Genomic DNA, 19,739 nt, shown 5'->3' with positions numbered 1-19,739 from the left:
GGCGGGTCGGTGTGGACTTGTTGGGCCGAAGGGCCTGTTTCCACACTGTAAGTCTAGTCTAGTCTAGTCTAGTCAGCAAATACTCCCGCAGCTGGTCCACACAGAATCTGAATGCATGCCAGTCACCTTCCATAGGTTCACTCTCAAGAAGGTCAATTTGATGTCTGCAAGTGACTGAGAGAACAGGTGCATCTAAGGCTGTCACGGTCGATGAGATGGTTTCACTGACCTTCTATTCAAACCAAAAATAGAATGTATTGAGTGCATGATGGGAATGGGCAGGGGCAGGATTTACTTTTGTCCACTATTCTGTTCTGCTTCACAGCGTCTGTCCAAATGATTAGTTTGGGTCTCAAACTTAATCCATACTGCTGCTGCTCATCTTGTTCTTCACCTGAGCTCCATGGTAAAGGTGCTTAATTGATATTTGTACTCAACTGATGTTTAATAGATGAAAATTATAAGGAACAGAAATTTTCTCAAAGTAAAGATAGTACAGTCACAGATAAAATCCTTTGCCTCTTGACATCTCTAATGGCCTTATGAAGGTTGTATCTGAATTTCCTGTAAAGGTTATGGTCATCTGACTTGATCACTGCATACCTGGTCTTCAGTTGTCAATGGATTTCTCAGTTCAACCACAGTTTCCAGTGTGGAACATACAGGTCGAGTTCTTTGCCATACAGACCCCTACTCACTTGCTAATGAAGTCCGTGACAGTGGGACATACCTCGGTTGGAAGTTATATTCTGGAATATGGATCAGTCCACCAATTCAAGCAGTCCTGCAGAAGCTCTTCAGCTGCCTCAGACCAGCACTGTACTCCTTTCTATAATGGGTCCTCATGATTCAACTTCTGTGAGGAAGAACAAAGTCGTGTGATCTGAATTTCCAAAATGTGGACAGGGTATGGAGTGGTAGGCATCTTTGATGGTTGAGTAGCAATGGTTAAATGATTAGATTAGGTTACTTACAGTTTAGAAACTCGCCTTTCAGCTAAACAAGTCCGCACCGACCCGCCAAAGCGCAACCCACAGAGACCCATTCCCCAAATGATGTTCAGCCCCCTGGTGAGAGTGGAGATAGGTTGATGATATTTTGGTAGCACCCTCAAGGTTGGCTTGATTGAAGTCTCTGTTTGTGATAGAATGCTACAAAGCCTTACCTAACGAGTACACTATCCCATCAAGAGCACTTCCACATTAGGAGCCATGCAGACTGCTGTCAGGATAGGGGAGGTAAACTCACATGGCATTTCACTTTTAGATATTCTAGATCCAGGGAGCAGTAACTCACCAGGGTCCCTATGTTGATTAGGAGGCAGACTGCACCGCCTCTTGTCTTCCAAGGATGCTGTACGATGCATGTGATATATAGAGAAACCTCCAGGTTGTGTTATAAAGCAAATTTCAAATCTCAAAATACAGGATATGTTGTCATAAATCTAAGTCATAACAGAACACTGTCTTTGGAGATTATGCATATTCAAGATGCACCAGTTCAGTACTAAATACTGAACAGTGATCATGGGATAAAATGCTGAAGATGATGTTGAACTAGAAATCATCATACTTCAGCAATCACAATAGTACAAGGGTCAGCTTGGTTCAGTTGATCATGTACATTTTAATAGTGTTATTCAGACAGGTTACAACATACATTTACAATATGAACCCAGGTACCATGGCTCAGAGGTATGTGCACTACCACTGCACCACATTCCATGAATACATGTTAAATCAATCTATTCATGGACGTTATTACAAGCCACTGGGGCAGGTGGAACTTTTCATTTGTACATTAATCTTCTGGTCTAGAGGCAGCCGTCTTTTAGTTGGTACACCTGCTCAAACTGGAAGGTTGAGGGTCCAAGCCACAATATGGCTGCACTTCACAACTAATGAATTATTTCATGTGTACTTGGAGACAACTGGCACATTTGGTAATCCATTGAATCTTGCTCTAATGGTTGTTATATTAACATTTAATTGGATTAGAGCAGATGAACCACCACATCAAATACACTGCTGCTCTAATAGTCAGGATCAAACAATTGTACAGAGCTCTTGTGGCAGAGTGGCATCCCTACACCTGACCCAGGAGGGTCAGGTTCAAGTCCCATCTGCTCCAAAAGTTTATAATAACATCTTTGAACAGAGTAATCAGAAAACATGGAATAACTACATGCAGCAGTGGAAGCACAAATTATGAGCAGCCTCAAATTGTTTCATCAGGTTAAAACTGGAAAAATATCTGATGACTTGTACAAGGAGAAAACACCTGGTAAAGTTATTGTTTTAAAAATAAATCGCACTTCCAAATGTAAAAATAATTTATACATTATAAATCGTTAACAAAATAAAATGGTACACTAATTATTTCTGGAGAATTTCAGCATTTCACAGTGGTTTCTCTTATTGTTAGAGATTCTATTATAAATGTTAATTTTTTTCAAAAAGCCTTACCTTTTGTCTCAAATTCCTGGAGTTATTGAAGGATTTTTTGATGTCAAGGTTCCTAACATTCTCAACTAGTTTAAAGCATATCTGAATTGATGTTTTGGCACGTAAAAAAAAATTAGGAGCAAGTTCTCCAAACAATTAGTGAGCAATTTGGGTATGACAGGAGTTAAATTTGTAAATCCATATGAATTTCTAGCTGGATTAGAATGAGGTAGTGTGTTTTAATTAACTTCAGAAGGAACAATCAAATTATTTAAGATCTGTTTTCATTTATTCTTATTCAAGAAAGTAGTCAGATTAAAATAAAGGAAATGCCAAGCCACTGTGACAATATTATGGCTTTCAGAGATATATTTTGTCCTCGTTTTGTGAAGAGCGGTTTTAAGACAGAGGTGAAATGTGAAGCTTTTTTTACATAAAAAGTTGGAACAATAGAAGCAGCCGGAATAGTTGCTGAGATCTTGAAGCTGGATGTGGAGGTTGGTTTTCCTCAGTTGCAGATAAAAACTGGGAGTTCTCTTCCTGTTGCTAGAATTGTATGAGACAATCTGTATTACTCACTCAGTTGGCTTTGCCAAAAGTGTGTTTATGGAGGATCACTATATTAGAACAGTTAATGTTTAGATTAGATTCCCTACAGTGTGGAAACAGGTCCTTCGGCCCAACAAATCCACACTGGCCCTCCAAAGAGCAACCCACCCACCCTACATTCACCCTGACTAATGCACCTTACACTACAGGCAATTTAGCATGGCCTATTCACCTAACCTGCACATCTTTGGACTGTGGGAGGAAACCCACACAGACACATAGAGGATGTGCATATTCCACACAGACAGTCACCTCAAGGCTGGAATCAAACCTGGGCCATTGGCGCTGTGAGGCAGCAGTGCTAACCACTGAGTCGTTTTCACCAAAAAGTTAGGTTAGAACATAGAACATAGAAAAATACAGAGCAGTACAGGCCCTTCGGCCCTCGATGTTGCACCGTCCGAAGCCTACCAAACCTACACTAGCCCAATAACCTCCATATGCTTATCCAATGACCGCTTGAATGACCATAAAGAGGGAGAGTCCACCACTGATACTCGCAGGGCATTCCATGAACTCACAACTCGCTGAGTAAAGAATCTACCCCTAACATCTGTCCTATACCGACCTCCCCTTAATTTAAAGCGGTGTCCCCTAGTAACAGCTGACTCCATACGGGGAAAAAGGTTCTCACTGTCAACCCTATCTAAACCCCTAATCATCTTGTACACCTCTATCAAATCTCCCCTAAACCTTCTTTTCGTCAATGAGAACAGCCCCAATTGCCTCAGCCTTTCCTCATACGATCTTCCTACCATGCCAGGCAACATCCTGGTAAACCTCCTCTGCACCCATTCCAGTGCCTCCACATCCTTCCTATAGTATGGCGACCAAAACTGCACACAATACTCCAGATGAGGCCGCACCAGAGTCTTATACAATTGCAACATGACCTCAGAACTCTGGAACTCAATTTCCTCTACCAATAAAGCCCAGTACACCATATGCCTTCTTCACAGCACTATTTACCTGGGTGGCAACTTTCAGAGATCTGTGTACATGGACACCAAGATCTCTCTGCTCATGCACACTACCAAGTAGCCTGCCATTAGCCCAGTAATCCATCTTCTTGTTATTCCTACCAAAGTGAATGACTTCACACTTAGCTACATTAAACTCCATTTGCCACCTTTCTGCCCAGCTCTGAACTTATCTATATCCCGCTGTAACCTGCCACATCCTTCTTCGCTGTCCACAACTCCATCGACTTTTGTATCATCCGCAAACTTGCTCACCCAGCCTTCAAGCCCCTCCTCCAGGTCATTTATAAAAATGACAAACAGCAATGGTCCCAAAACAGATCCTTGTGGAACACCGCTAGTAACTGCACTCCAAGATGAACTTTTACCATCAACTACTACCCTCTGTCTCCTTCCAGCCAGCCAATTCCTAATCCAAACCTGTAATGCACCCTCAATGCTATACCTCTGTAATTTTTGCAGTAGCCTACCATGGGATACCTTATCGAACGCCTTGCTAAAATCCATATACACCACATCTACTGCTTTACCCTTGTCCACTTCCTTGGTCACCTTCTCAAAGAATTCAATAAGGTTTGTGAGCCAAGACCTGCCCTTCACAAAACCATGCTGACTATCCTTGATCACATTATTCCTATCCAGATGTTCATAAATCCTATCCCTTACAATTCTCTCTAAGACTTTGCCCACAACAGAAGTGAGACTTATGGCCTATGTAGGGCTGTCCCTACTCCCCTTCTTGAACAAGGGGACCACATTCGCTATCCTCCAGTCTTCTGGCACTATTCCTGTGGACAACGACGACATAAAAATCAAGGCCAATGGCTCCGCTGTCTCCTCCCTAGCTTCCCAGAGGATCCTAGGATAAATGCCATCAGTCACAGGGGACTTATCTATTTTCACCCTTTCCAGTATTCCCCGGATCTCTTCCCTACATACCTCAAAGCCATCCATTCTAATCACTTGTGACTCAATATTCACATCAGCAACAATGTCCTGTTCCTGAGTGAATACTGACGAAAAGTATTGATTTAGTGTCTCTCCAATCTCCTCCGCCTCCACGCACAACTTCCCACTACTATCCTTGACTGGACCGATACCTACCCTAGTCATCCTTTTATACCTGACATATCTATAGAAAGCCTTTGGGTTTTCCCTAATCCTACCAACCAAGGACTTTACATGTCCCCTTCTCGCTGCTCTTAGCTCTCTCTTTAGATCCTTCCTGGCTACCTTATAACTCTCAATCGCCCCAATTGAACCTTCACGCCTCATCTTTACATAGGCCGCCCTCTTCCCTTTTACAAGGGATTCCAATTCCTTATTAAACCACGGCTCCCTCACAAGACCCTTTCCTCCCTGCCTGACTGGTACATACTTATCAAGGACACCCAATAGCTGCTCCTTGAACAAGCTCCACATATCATTTGTGTCCTTCCCTTGAAGCCTATTTTTCCAATCCACACATCCTAAGTCATGCCTCACCGCATCATAATTTCCCTGCCCCCAGCTATAACTCCTGCCCTGCAGTGCATACTTATCTCTCTCCATCACTAGAGGTTATTCCAATTTCTTCTTTCTTCTGTTTGTATTTTAACTATAGTGTATGAATAAAGGGTGTTTTGCTTCAAATTTTATAGTTTGACTAATTAAAATGCATCTGGACCACAATTCCTGGCCCTTGACTTTAAAATAAGAAATAATTTGCGTCTAGGCTATCCTCTTCCTATAGTTTGAAGGGGTTTGGTCTGGTCCATAACAACAAATAAACACATTCATATGCTGGTTCAGCAGAGTTTCTGTGAAAAGTAATGTGGCTGAACCAGCTTTACCCTAGAGGTTTTATTTGGAAATAGAATCTGAGGATGTCCCCATTCTGTGCCAAGAAAGACAAAGCAACAGAGTTTAGCCAAGGATGGGAACAAAGCATAGGCTTTGGAGACAAGATAGCATTGAACCTGGGAAGATAACAAGTGGCGAGACCAGGGTATCAAATACCTTACCCCTTTTAGCATGTTTGAAAAACAAGGTGTATGCCAAAAACAGACCATTCTGGAATTCAAGTTAAGTAATGTCTACATGACATGCAATGCATAAATATCTGATGAATCTTCAGAGGAACACTGCTATCTTAGAATCATTTCTGGCTCAATAGATAATAACTGACTAATCGCAAGGTTCCGGAGAATATTTTGTAAAATAATGTACTTAAGAACTTGTGGTAGATTAAGATGAAATGCAATCAGAGAGACTAAGGAGTGAAATGAGAATTAAATGGCTAGGTGTAATTCACAGCCACAGCAAATTTGTATTTATATTGTGCATCCAACATAGGAAAACAACCCAGGATGCTACACAGGAGTGTTATCAGACAAGAAGATAAACATTATTTGGGTGTTATTCATGCAGGTAAATGAAAACTTAAATCAAATACAAAGGCACTACAAAGTGTGCCTTAAAAGGAGCAAATAACCAGAGTTGAGGGGCTTATGGCAGGAATTGTGAAGCATAGAACTGTGATGGCTGATTGCTGTCCATGAAAAAAGTGCTGGGTGTTTTATGTTTTGGCAGCAGCCACTGGTATAGTTGAAAAGTGTGGCAATGGAAAAGTGCAGCAGATCAGACAACATCCAAGGAGCATGACAGTCGACATTTCAGGCATAAGCCCTTCATCAGGAATGATCCTGAAACATTAACTTTCCTTCTCCTCGGATGCTGCCTGACCTGCTGTGCTTTTCCAATGTCACACTTTTCAACTCTGACTCTCCAGCATTTGCAATCCTCACTTCCACCATCCACTGGTAGCTCAAAGTTGGGGTACAGAGCTGCTGACAATCCTCCTTTCGAATATTGAAAATGAATCAAATTAAGTGAACAAAAAAAAAATTAGTAGCCCCTTGAGGGTTCTACAAAAAAATTCATAAACCAAAAGAAACTTACAAACTTAAATCAAAATATCATTTTTGAGGTGGGGGAATGGTGACACACCTCAGCAATTCTCATCTCTTAGCTGATCCTATCCAATTAGCAGTGAAAATACAAACACCATTGAGCCTTAACAAGATGAGGCATATCTTACAAAGTGCATTGAATTATAAGATAGCAAGCATTATAGGGTACATTGACTAGTTAGGCATAACTACAAGGACTACGAGAAACTAGAAATGACATATTTGTCGCTATTCAAGCCTCATGCTGAAAATCAAAATACTGTGAATTCTGGAAACCTGAAACAAACACTCAGAATGCTCAAGAAACCTAGACCTGACAGCATCTGGGGAAAGAGAAACAGAGTTAATGCTTTGATTCCAGTAGGACTTTTCTTCATAATACTATTTTATTAGCATGAGGTCCGAGTGGAGGTGAAAAAGAGAAACATACAATTGGAAGATGCTACTTTCTAAAGGGTGACACCTGAATATCGATGGATTTCAATCCAGAAAAAAAATTCTATGGAGGTTGATCTCCAGACTGTTAGTTTCAGTCTGTCAGAGCAACAGTGTAGTGCTTCAGGAAATTCATCTGAACAGAGCTGTTGCATTGTAGATAGAAGAGAATGGAATGCAGCACACATTTTACTTATCACTCACTACAGCTATAGCTTGAACAAAACCATTTGTTATAGAACCAAAAAAGTGAAGTCCACACTTAAAGGCTGATGAAGAGTACAACTTATAAGTTAACCATTCACCCATGATAGCAGGTGATTTTCATTATTGCCCATACTATTGTCATAATCAGTGGATATGATACTTACAACCAAGGCTCAAAGACTAAATAACGGTTACTGAAAAAAAAATGGACTCTTGGTGCTACAAAATGACAACTTGATGAGTTAATGCCCACAATGGGGAGGGAAATGGGAGGGAAAGTATGTTCAACATTTATCGTTCAAATACATTTATATAAAAAGAAGAATGTAGGATGTGTTTTGCATTTTTGCTAAATATTTAAAAAGTATGTTAGATTTCCAATATTCCCATCGAGCTCAACAAGAAATAATTTCTCAAGTTAGATGCACTCACCTTTTCAGAATGTTTGAATTGGTGCCAATAGCTATCATACATGCATTTTGTGGTTTTTTCAGGGTAGCAGGTCACTGTCTTAATATAAACCTTCAGGCTTCGCTCTAATAACTGATTGACTTCACCATAATCATAATCATCATACCTTGAACAAAACAAAGTAATCAATTCCAAATAGGAAATTTTCTAGAAGTCTTAAGTAACAATTGCAAAATAAATAAAATCACAATTGCAGTTTATTTCACATTGTGACTAAGATTGTGTCAAAATCGTGATAGTCCCATCATCATAAAAGCAACCACATGCCACTTCTACATTTACTTGTCTCACTGTTTCTGACATTTAAAATTGCAAGTATTTGCATGGAATGTGTGAAGGGTAGGTTGTGCCTTACAAACCTTATTGAGTTCTTTGAGAAGGTGACCAAACAGGTGGATGAGGATAAAACAGTTGATGTAGTATATGAATTACAGTAAAGTGTTTGATAAGGTTCCCCATGATAAGCTATTGCAGAAAATATGGAAGCATGGGATTGAGGGCAATATAGCGGTTCTGATCAGAAATTAGCTAGCTGTAAGATGACAGAGTGGGGTGGTTGATGGGAAGTGTTCATCCTGGAATTCAGTGGTGTACCACAGATCTGTTTTGGGGCCAATATTGTTTGTCATTTTTACAAAATGACCTGGATGAGGGCGTGGATTAGTCAATTTATGCATGACACTAAAGTCAGTGGAATTGTGGACAGGCTGGAGGGATGTTGTAGGTTACAGAGGGACAAAGATAAGTTGCAGAGCTGGGCTGAGCAGTGGCAAATGGAGTTTAATATAGAAAAGTGAGAGGTGATTCACTTTGGAAGGAGTAACAGGAATAGAGTGTACTGGGCTAATTGTAAGATTCTTGGTAATGTGGACGAGCAGACAGATGGCTGTGTCCATGTGCATAGATTCCTGAAAGTTACCACCCAGATTGATAGGGTTGTTAGGGAGACATATAGTGTGTTAGCTTTCATTGGTAGACAGATTGAGTTTCAGAGCCCTGAGGTCATGTTGGACCTGTACAAAATTCTGGTGCAAATACACTTGGAGTATTGCGTATAGTTCTGGTCGCGGCATTATATGAAGGATGTGGAAGCATTGGAAAGGATGCGGAGGAGATTTACCACTATGTTGCCTGGTATGAAGGGAAGGCCTTTGAGGAAAGGCTGAAGGACTTGAGGCTGTTTTTGTTGGAGAGAAGGAGGTTAAGAGGTGACTTAATTGAGACATACAAGTTAATCAGAGGGTTAGATGGGTGGATAGTGAGAGCCTTTTTCCTCAGATGGTGATGGCTAGCAGTAGGGGGCATAGCTTTAAATTGAGGGATGATAGATATAGGACAGATATCAGACATAGTTTCTTTACTCAGTAGTAGAGGCGTTGAACACACTGCCTGCAACAGTGGAAGATACACCAATTTAAGGTCATTTAAATAGTCTTTGGTCAGTGCAAATGTCACAGGTCAGCGCAACATTGAAGGCCAAGGGGCCTGTACTGTGTTGTAATGTTTTATGCTCTATGAATGCATACATCTGCCTTTATATCACCCAAGATATAAACATCACTGGCAAAGCCATTATTTGTTATTTATTCCTAATCACCTTTATGCAATGATTCCTCAGCCAATTTAGAAGATGGTCAAAAATCAATCACATTGCTGTGGGCCTTGTGTCGCATGTAGATCAGATGAAGCAAAGATAGCCAATCTTCCTCCTCAAAAGGATAATAGTGAACCAGGTAGAATTTTACAACAATCGATTGTTATAGTTAACATCGTTGAGATAACATGATATTTATTATTGCACTTTAATTCCCTGTAAAAAGATCTGAACCCATCTCCACAGTTCATTAACCTGGGCCTCTATTATTGTTCAGTGATGTTATTGCCGTGTCTAAAGAACCTCTGTTCAAACAGGGAGACTGTGTGTTAATGCTGGAACACCACAGTGCTGAAACGTGCTTGAAGAAAGTTAATTCAAACACCATATCAGAGCTGATGTCCAAAGTTTGCAGAAAATCAGCCCCACAGCTCAACAATGCCTCCTGCAGGTTCTCCTCCAGGCCTTTAGGCAAAGCCAGATAACTCTTCCTGTTAACAACATCAATGGTCGTCTGACCAAACAGGATAAGTAGTCTGGACGAAAGTGAACAACTTTGTAGTAATGTGCAGGTAACAACCTGGCCCAGTTTACCAAGATAGGTGCCAGTGTTGCATCTTCAGCAGAAATCTCTCCTGTGGTCATCATGAATTCATATGTATGGTTGAATAGCAATGCGGAATAAAAGTATCACTTAGTAATTGAAGCAGTTTGTGGAATTGTCCCTTGTGTGCACCTGAATGCAAAGTGGGCCTGATAGGCCTGTCTGAGAAATAAGGATGCATGCATTCAGTGAGGTTTGGTGTCACTTCATATGTCACTAAGTCTATAGTTTATCATGCAGGACAAACAAGACACAATGGCCAGGAGAAGAGACAGATAAGGAGGAATCAAGGTGATGTAAAGGAGATCATCGATCAGATTCTGATCTCTCCAATAACAGGCAAGGTGACTGGAATATCCAGAAGTAGGGAGGTAGAAAAAGTTAAAAATCAAACAACACCAGGTTATAGTCCAACAGGTTTAATTGGAAGGGTTGATGACAATTAAACCTGTTTGATTATAATCTGGTGTTGTGTGACTTTTAACTTTGTACACCCCAGTCCAATACCAGCATCTACTAGGGAGGTAGAGACACTCTTTTGCTGGTACCAATTGAGCATACAGGATGGATTTGATTAACTGTAATGATTCTTAACAACATTCTTTATTATCTCTAGTCTTCACCAGGCAAGATCAGACCACAGGAATAATCTGTTCAAAGACTCCACTTTACAGACTATTGCCCTTGAGATTACACCATCACCTGCTTCATTGGCCATGTCCACCAGCACAGTTACTTTCCTTTAATGGATGATTCAGTATAGGTTTGGGAACACAAACTACTACAGGAAGTCAGGTTGACACGCTCTGATGAGCATTTCATTTCTCAACCCATGTGCTGAGCACAGCAGGGGCTAGGCAAGAGGATAACAAATGACTTGGAACTCCTCCAGGAGTGCAGTAACTTCGGGGGGGGGGGATGCCATTGCACACTCAGAGGATTAGAGTCCCAGCTGTCACAGGGTCTTAAACTAGAGTGCCACAGGTTATGAATCTGAGCTGGAGTTTAAACTGACGGAAACAAAGATGCAAATGAATGATAGAAAAATAAAAAGCAAAAATGAAAAACTAATCAGGAACTAACAGTAAACAGGTTTTAAAAAAAGTGCAACTCTACAAGGTATTAAATCTAAACGCATGGACACTCACAATAGAGATGGACAAATGAACTACTATATAAATTATTTGAAAGACAATGATTGCAATTAGAGATAATTAGAGGGACACACATAAAGATGACTTTTTGGACCAATATAATGAGAACCAACTAAGGAATGGCTAGTAATAAAAGACGAAATACTGTGGATGCTGGAAATCTGAAACAAAATCTGAAACAGAATGCTGGAGAAATCCAACTGGTCTGGAAGCATCAGTGGATACAGAAACAGAATTAACCATTTGTTAGAATAAATCTTTCAGTTCTGAAATAGTTTCATACTAGATTCAAACGGTATCTTATTTCTCTCACCACCGATGCTGCCAGACTGCTGAATTCCCTGGTGCTCACCTTCCACCCTACCAACCTTCGCATAAACCAAATCATCCGCCGACATTTCCACCACCTCCAAAAAGACCCCACTACCTGTGATATATTTCCCTCCCCACCCCTTTCTGCGTTCCACAAAGACTGTTCCCTCCGTGAACACCTGGTCAGGTCGACACCCCCCTACAACCCACCCTCCCATCCTGGCACCTTCTCCCTGCCACCGCAGGAACTGCAAAACCTGCGCCCACACCTCCTCCCTCACCTCCATCCAAGGACCTAAAGGAGCCTTCCACATTCGTGAAAGTTTTACCTGCACATCCACTAGTATCATTTATTGCATCCGTTGCTCCCGATGTGATCTCCTCTACATTGGGGAGACTGGACGCCGCCTAGCAGAGCGCTTTAGGGAACATCTCCGGGACACCCGCACTAATCAACCACACTGCCCTGTGGCCCTATATTTCAACTCCCCCTCCCACTCTGCCGAGGACATGGAGGTCCTGGGCGTCCTTCACTGCCGCTCCCTCACACCAGACGCCTGGAGGAAGAGCGCCTCCTCTTCCGCCTCAGAACACTTCAACCCCAGGGCATCAATGTGGACTTCACCAGTTTCCTCATTTCCCCTTCCCCCACCTCACCCTAGTTTCAAACTTCCAGCTCAGCACTGTCCCCATGACTTGTCCTACCTGCCTAGCTCCTTTTCCACCTATGCACTTCACCCTCCTCCCTGACCTATCACCTTCATCCCTCCCCCACTCACCTATTGTACTCCATGCTACTTTCTCCCCACCCCCACCCTCTTCTAGCTTATCTCTCTACGCTTCAGGCTCTCTGCCTTTATTCCTGATGAAGGGCTATTCATCCTATCCATGCCCCCAATGCTTTTATAAATCTCTAAAAAGCATCCTACACTTCAGGGAAGAAATGTCCTGACCTATTCAGCCTCTCCTAATAGCACAAACTCTCCAGTCTCAGTAACATATTTTTAAATTTTTTTTATACCTATTCAAGTTTAACAGCATCTTTCCTGTATCATAGAGGCCAGAATTGAATGTCTCAACAATTAGGCCTCAACAATGTCCTGTACAGATGCAATATGATGTCCTAACCCCTTTATACAATGCACTGACCAATGAATGCAAACGTGCCAAAATGCCTTGTTCACCACTACACAATTCTAGTTATCACACTTTTAAAGGCCACCCGCTTGTCAGAGGTCCCTTTGTCTCTAAACAAAGTATTCCAATCAACCCTTGCAATATCATAATTTCATCAAAATTCACCTTGCCCCCATTTAGAACTTGAATCTGTAGACCATTTTTGCCCTCTCGAAAACAATTTTAAAATTTATAAAAGTATGGTCACTGGTCCAAAAGTCACCCACTATCACTTCCGTCACCTGTTCTGTCCTATTTCCCAAGAGTAAGTTGAGGTTTGCCCTTTCCTGAGTAGGACACTCTATATACTGCTTGAGTAAGCTTTCCTGAATGCACTTAACAATTTCCACCCCATCTAAGCCATTAAAGCTCTGGCAGTCCCAGTCTATGTGAAGAAAATTAAAATCCCCTACTATGACAACCCTTTTGCTCCTGCAAGTCTCCCCAGTCTCACTGCATATTTATTCCTCTAATTCCCATTTGCTACTTGGGGGCCTATAGTACAACCCCTTCTTATTGAATGATCCTTCAGTTATTTCATCTGATTTATGCTGTGATACTCGCCTCAATCAAAAATGTAAATTCCCCTCCACTCCTCCTTTCACCTCTGCCCCACCTAAAGCATGTATACCCTGGCACATTAAGCTGCCAGTCCTGTCCCTCCAGAGGCGCGGTGGTAGTTTGGCGCACTGACCTTTATACCACTGAGGCCAAACGCCAGCTCGCGGACACCTCCTCTTATCGCCCCCTTGACCACGACCCCACCTCCCACCACCAAACCATCATCTCCCAGACCATCCAGGACCTCATCACCTCAGGGGATCTCCCATCCACCGCCTCCAACCTCATAGTCCCACAACCCCGCACCGCCTGTTTCTACCTCCTGCCCAAAATCCACAAACCTGCCTGCCCCGGCCGACCCATTGTCTCAGCCTGCTCCTGCCCCACCAAACTCATCTCCCAATACCTCGACACGGTCCTGTCCCCTTTAGTCCAAGAACTCCCCACCTACGTTCGGGACACCACCCACGCCCTCCACCTCCTCCAGGATTTTCGCTTCCCCGGTCCCCAACGCCTTATTTTCATTCTGGACATCCAGTCCCTGTACACCTCCATCCCCCATCACGAAGGACTCAAAGCCCTCCGCTTCTTCCTTTCCCGCCGCACCAACCAGTACCCTTCCACTGACACCCTCCTTCGACTGACTGAACTGGTCGTCACCCTGAATAACTTCTCTTTTCAATCCTCCCACTTCCTCCAAACTAAAGGAGTTGCCATGGGCACCCGCATGGGCCCCAGCTATGCCTGCCTCTTCGTAGGATATGTGGAACAGTCCATCTTCCGCAACTACACTGGCACCACCCCCCACCTTTTCCTCCGCTACATCGATGACTGTATCGGCGCTGCCTCGTGCTCCCACGAGGAAGTTGAACAGTTCATCAACTTTACTAACACCTTCCATCCCGACCTTAAATTCACCTGGACTGTCTCAGACTCCTCCCTCCCCTTCCTAGACCTTTCCATCTCTATCTCGGGCGACTGACTCAACACAGACATCTACTATAAACCGACTGACTCCCACAGCTACCTGGACTACACCTCCTCCCACTCTGCCCCCTGCAAAAACTCCATCCCATATTCCCAATTCCTTCGTCTCCGCCGCATCTGCTCCCAGGAGGACCAGTTCCAACACCGCACAGCCCAGATGGCCTCCTTCCTCAAGGACCGCAGATTCCCCCCAGACGTGATCAACGATGCCCTCCACTGCATCTCCTCCACTTCCCACTCCTCCGCCCTTGAGCCCCGCTCCTCCAACCACCACCAAGACAGAACCCCACTGGTTCTCACCTACCACCCCACCAACCTCCGCATACAACGTATCATCTGCCGTCATTTCCGCCACCTCCAAACGGAGCCCACCACCAAGGATATATATTTCCCTCCCCTCCCCTATCAGCGTTCCGCAAGGACCACTCCCTTCGTGACTCCCTCGTCAGATCCACACCCCCCACCAACCCAACCTCCACCCCCGGCACTTTCCTCTGCAACCGCAGGAAATGTAAAACTTGCGCCCACACCTCCACCCTCACTTCCCTCCAAGGCCCCAAGGGATCCTTCCATATCCGCCACAAGTTCACCTGTACCTCCACACACATCATCTATTGCATCCACTGCACCCGATGTGGCCTCCTCTATATTGGGGAGACAGGCCGCTTACTTGCGGAACGCTTCAGAGAACACCTCTGGGCTGCCCGGACCAACCAACCCAACCACCCCGTGGCTCAACACTTTAACTCTCCCTCCCACTCCACCGAGGACATGCAGGTCCTTGGACTCCTCCACCGGCAGAACATAACAACACGACGGCTGGAGGAGGAGCGCCTCATCTTCCGCCTGGGAACCCTCCAACCACAAGGTATGAATTCAGATTTCTCCAGTTTCCTCATTTCCCCTCCCCCCACCTTGTCTCAGTCGGTTCCCTCAACTCAGCACCGCCCTCCTAACCTGCAATCTCCTTCCTGACCTCTCCGCCCCATCACCCTCACCTTGACCTCCTTCCACCTATCCCACCTCCATCGCCCCTCCCCCAAGTCCCTCCTCCCTACCTTTTATCTTAGCCTGCTTGGCTACTCTCTCTCATTCCTGATGAAGGGCTTATGCTCGAAACGTCGAATTCCCTATTCCCGAGATGCTGCCTGGCCTGCTGTGCTTTGACCAGCAACACATTTTCAGCTGTGATCTCCAGCATCTGCAGACCTCATTTTTTACTGTCCCTCCCTTAGCCATGCTTCTGTAATGGCTAGAATATCCCATTCCCATGTACCTATCCGTGCCCTGAGTTCATTGGCCTTACTCATAAGCCTTCTTGCATTGAAATAAATGCAATTTAATCCGACACTCCCTGTCATGTTCCAGCCTGACCAATCTCTTCAACTTTATATTTCTGATTACTGTATCTCCTTCATGCCTTGCACTTGCCTCTTTGCTATTGATGATCCCACCCCGCTACCAATCTAGTTTAAAGCCTCTCTTGCAGCACTAGCAAACCTGGCCACCAAGATATTGGCTCCCTCCAGTTCAGGTGCAACCTATCCCTCTTGAACAGGTCACCTCTGTCCCAGACAAAATCTCGATGACCTAAAAATCTGAATCCCTGACACCTGCACCTGCACCAATTTTTTAAGCCATGCATTCATCTGCCATATCCACCTGTTCTTACCTTCACTGGAAGTAATCCTGAGATTATCACCAAGGAGGTCCTGGTTTTTAAACATTTTTCCTAACTTTCTACAACCACTCTGCAGACTTCATCACTGTTTCTACATACTTCATTTGTTAAAGATCATGCAACACCAGCTTTATTTAGAAACATTAGCTTTCAAACTGTTGCTTCTTCATCCAGTGACAACCACCTGATAAAGAAGCAGTGCTTCGAAAGCTGGTGCTTCCAAATAAACCTGTTGGACTATAACCTGGTGTTGTGAGATTTTTAAATTTGTCGATCCCAGTCCAACACTGGCACCTCCAAGTCATACTTCGTTTGTGCCAATGCTCACAATGACTTCTGGCTGCTCACCATCCCTCTTGAGAACATTCTGCAGCCACTCAGAGACATCCTGGACCCTGGCACCAAGGAGGCAACACGCCATCCTGGACTTCCGTTTGTGGCTACAGAATCTCCTATCTATTGAGTCTCCTATCACTGAGGTCCTGTTTATCTTTATTCACTGTGCCTCAGAGCCAGTCATAGCACCACCAATCTGACTATTCTTGCTTACCCCTAAATGATCATTCCCTAATAGTATCCAAAATAGTATACTTGTTTTCAAGGGGAATGGCCATGGGGGATTCCTGCACTCTCTACCTACGCCCTTTGCCTTTCCTAGTGATCACTCAACTACTCTCTGCCTGCACCTTAGGTGTGATCATCTCACTAAAACTCTTATCTACGAAGCTCTCAACATCTCAGATGATCCTGAGTGCATCCAGTCCAGCTCCCTAGCATGGTCTCCCCAGAGCTGAGCTGGATGCACTTCCCACAGATGTAGTCATCAGTGGCAATGGAAGTCTCTTTGAGCTCGAACATCCTGCAGAAGGACCATACAACTGCCTCAATTATCTTCTTAACTGCTGTAAAACTATAAAGGAAACTCAAGTGAGACACAATTTCTCACAAACAAAGCCACGTTGACTAACCCTGATTAGTCCTTGCCTTTCCAAATGCATGTAAATCCTGTCCCTCTTAACCACCACAGACCTCAGGCTCATCGCACAAAACTCCCTGGCTTTTCCTTACCACCTTTCTTAAAGAACACCACACATTAGCCACCCTCCGACCTTCCAGCACCTCACACATGGCTGTTGATAATACAAATATCTCAGCAAAGACCCCAGCAAATTCTTACCTAATTATGCACAACGTTTTGGGATACACCTGATCAGGTCCCAGCGATTTGTCTACTTTTATGCATTTTAAGATTGCCAGTAGCTCCTCATTAACTGAATTCTTTTCAAGACATCACTAAATTATTTTCCCAAGTTTCCTTACTTCCACATCCTTCACCAAAATAAATACTGATGCAAAACATTCATTTTCCAAGCCACCTGCTTCCTGTTATTCCACACAAATGGCCGCATTAGAGGGGCCATATTCTTTTCAGAGTTAATCTTTTCCCCTTAACATATTTTGAGTCATAGAGATGTACATTAAGGAAGCAGACCCTTCAGTCAAATTCTTCCATGCCAACCAGATAGCCTTAATTTAATCCCATTTGCCAGCACTATGTTCATATTCCTCCAAACCCTTACTATTCATATGCCCATCCAGATGCCTTTTAAATGTTGTAATTGTATCAATCACTTCCTCTAGTATCTAATTCCATACACAGACCATCCATTGCATAAAAAAGTTGCCCCTTACATCCCTCTTTCCTCTCTCATCCTAAACCTATGCACTCTAGTTTTGCACTCTGCTACCCTGGGGATAATACCTTGGCTGTTCACCCTGGCCATTACCCCTAATGATTTTGTAAATCACTAAGTTCACGCCTCAGCCTCTGATGCTCCAGGTAAAACAGCCCCAGCCTATTCAGCCCCTCCAATCCTGACAACATTCTTGTAGATCTTTTCTGATCCCTTTCAAGTTTACAACATCCTTCCCAGAGCAGGGAGACCAGAATTGCAAAAGTGGCTGAATTAATGTCCTGTACAGTTGTAACATTACCTCCCAACTCCAATGCTCAAAGCACTGACCAATGAAGACAAGTGTAACAAATGTCTTCTTCACTATTCTATCTATCTGCGACTCCACTTTCAAGGAACTATGAACAGGCACTCCCAAGTTTTCTTTGTTTGGCAACACTGCCCAGGACTTTACCATTAAGTGTATACCTCCTGCACCCACTTACCTTTCCAAAATGCAGCACCTCACATTTCTCTCAATTATCTTAATGGCCAGTCCTCAGCGCATTCTAGTCTGAGGTATCCTTCTTTGCTGTCCAATTTTGGTGTAAACCACAAGACTTACCAACCGTACTTCCTATATTCATATCCAAATTATTTACAAGTGATTTTTCTGTAACACAATGGTTGCATTCTTGAGCAAACGTGCATTACAGCAGATCATGCTTTAGAAGCAGTGTTTAAACTGAAATCACGTTACAGCCAACACACATCTTAAACCCACTTTAGAAACAATGTCTCCAATTCGTCAACTACATTACAGTGAATTCATGTTAACAAAGCATATTTTTTAGCAGAGTGACCTGTATATAAGTGACTAAAAGTAATGATTCTTGTGGCACACCGGTGATCACAGGCCTCCAGTCCAAAAAACAACCCTCCACCATCACCACCACCATCACCACCATTTGTCTCATACATTTGAGCCAATTTTGTATCTACAGTTCTTCCTATAGTCTACGTGATATTGCCTTATTTACTAGTCTGAAAAATGTGTTGCTGGAAAAGCGTAGCAGGTCAGGCAGCATCCAAGGAGCAGGAGAATTGATGTTTCAGGCATAAGCCCTTCATTCCTGAATCTTGTTGAATGCCTTACTGAAGTCCACACAGACAACATTCACTGCTTCGTTCTCATCAATCCTCTTTGCCACTTCTTCAAACAAACTCAACCAATTTAGTGAGACATGATTTCCATGCACAGAGCCATGTTGACTATCCCTAATCAGTCCTTGCCTTTCCAAATACATGCAGATTCTATCACACAGAATTCCCTCAAACAACTTGCCCACCACTGAAGTCAAGCTGACCGGTCTGTAGTTCCCTGGCATTTCCTTACCATCTTTCTTAAATAGTGGAACTGTGTGGCTATCGATTATACAAATATCTCAGCAAGGGGCCCAGCAATCACTTCCCTAGCTTCCCACAAAGTTCCCTGGTCCAGTCCCAGGGATTTATTCACCTTTCCATTTTAAAACATCCAGCATCTCTTCATCTTTAAGATGGATACTTTTCAAGATATCACTATTTATTTCCTAAGTTCTCTACCTTCCACATACTTCTCCACAGTAAACACCGATGCAAAATATTCATTTAGTATCTCCTCAACCTCCTGCAATTCCATATATAGGCAGCCTTGCTGACCTTTAAGGGGCCTTATTCTCCCCCTAGTTACTCTTAGAGTCATAAAGTCATACAGTAATGGAAACAACAGGGAAACAGGTTCTTCAATCCATGCTGACCAAAATGTCCACTCAGCTAGTTCCAACTACCTGCATTTGGTCCATATCTCTCTGAACCCTTCCGATCCATGTACCTATCCAAATGTTTTTTAAATATTGCT

General features: G+C 43.3%; 1 protein-coding gene across 7 annotated transcripts in view; it reads right to left on the bottom strand.

The window, feature by feature from the left end:
* LOC132816694 (sestrin-3-like) overlaps window positions 1-19,739 on the bottom strand; it is a 163,660-nt gene that overhangs the window by 7,673 nt on the left and 136,248 nt on the right. For all 7 annotated transcript variants that reach the window (XM_060826572.1, XM_060826571.1, XM_060826570.1 and 4 more), the window contains one exon: window positions 8,059-8,203. In XM_060826572.1, the coding sequence (XP_060682555.1) occupies window positions 8,059-8,203 (145 nt within the window). The remainder of the gene's footprint in view (window positions 1-8,058; window positions 8,204-19,739) is intronic.

This window comes from Hemiscyllium ocellatum, chromosome 6, assembly GCF_020745735.1.
Source record: "Hemiscyllium ocellatum isolate sHemOce1 chromosome 6, sHemOce1.pat.X.cur, whole genome shotgun sequence".
Taxonomy (NCBI): domain Eukaryota; kingdom Metazoa; phylum Chordata; class Chondrichthyes; order Orectolobiformes; family Hemiscylliidae; genus Hemiscyllium; species Hemiscyllium ocellatum.
The sequence above is the reverse complement of the archived record's forward strand: the minus strand, read 5'-3'. Positions and strand labels throughout refer to the sequence as shown.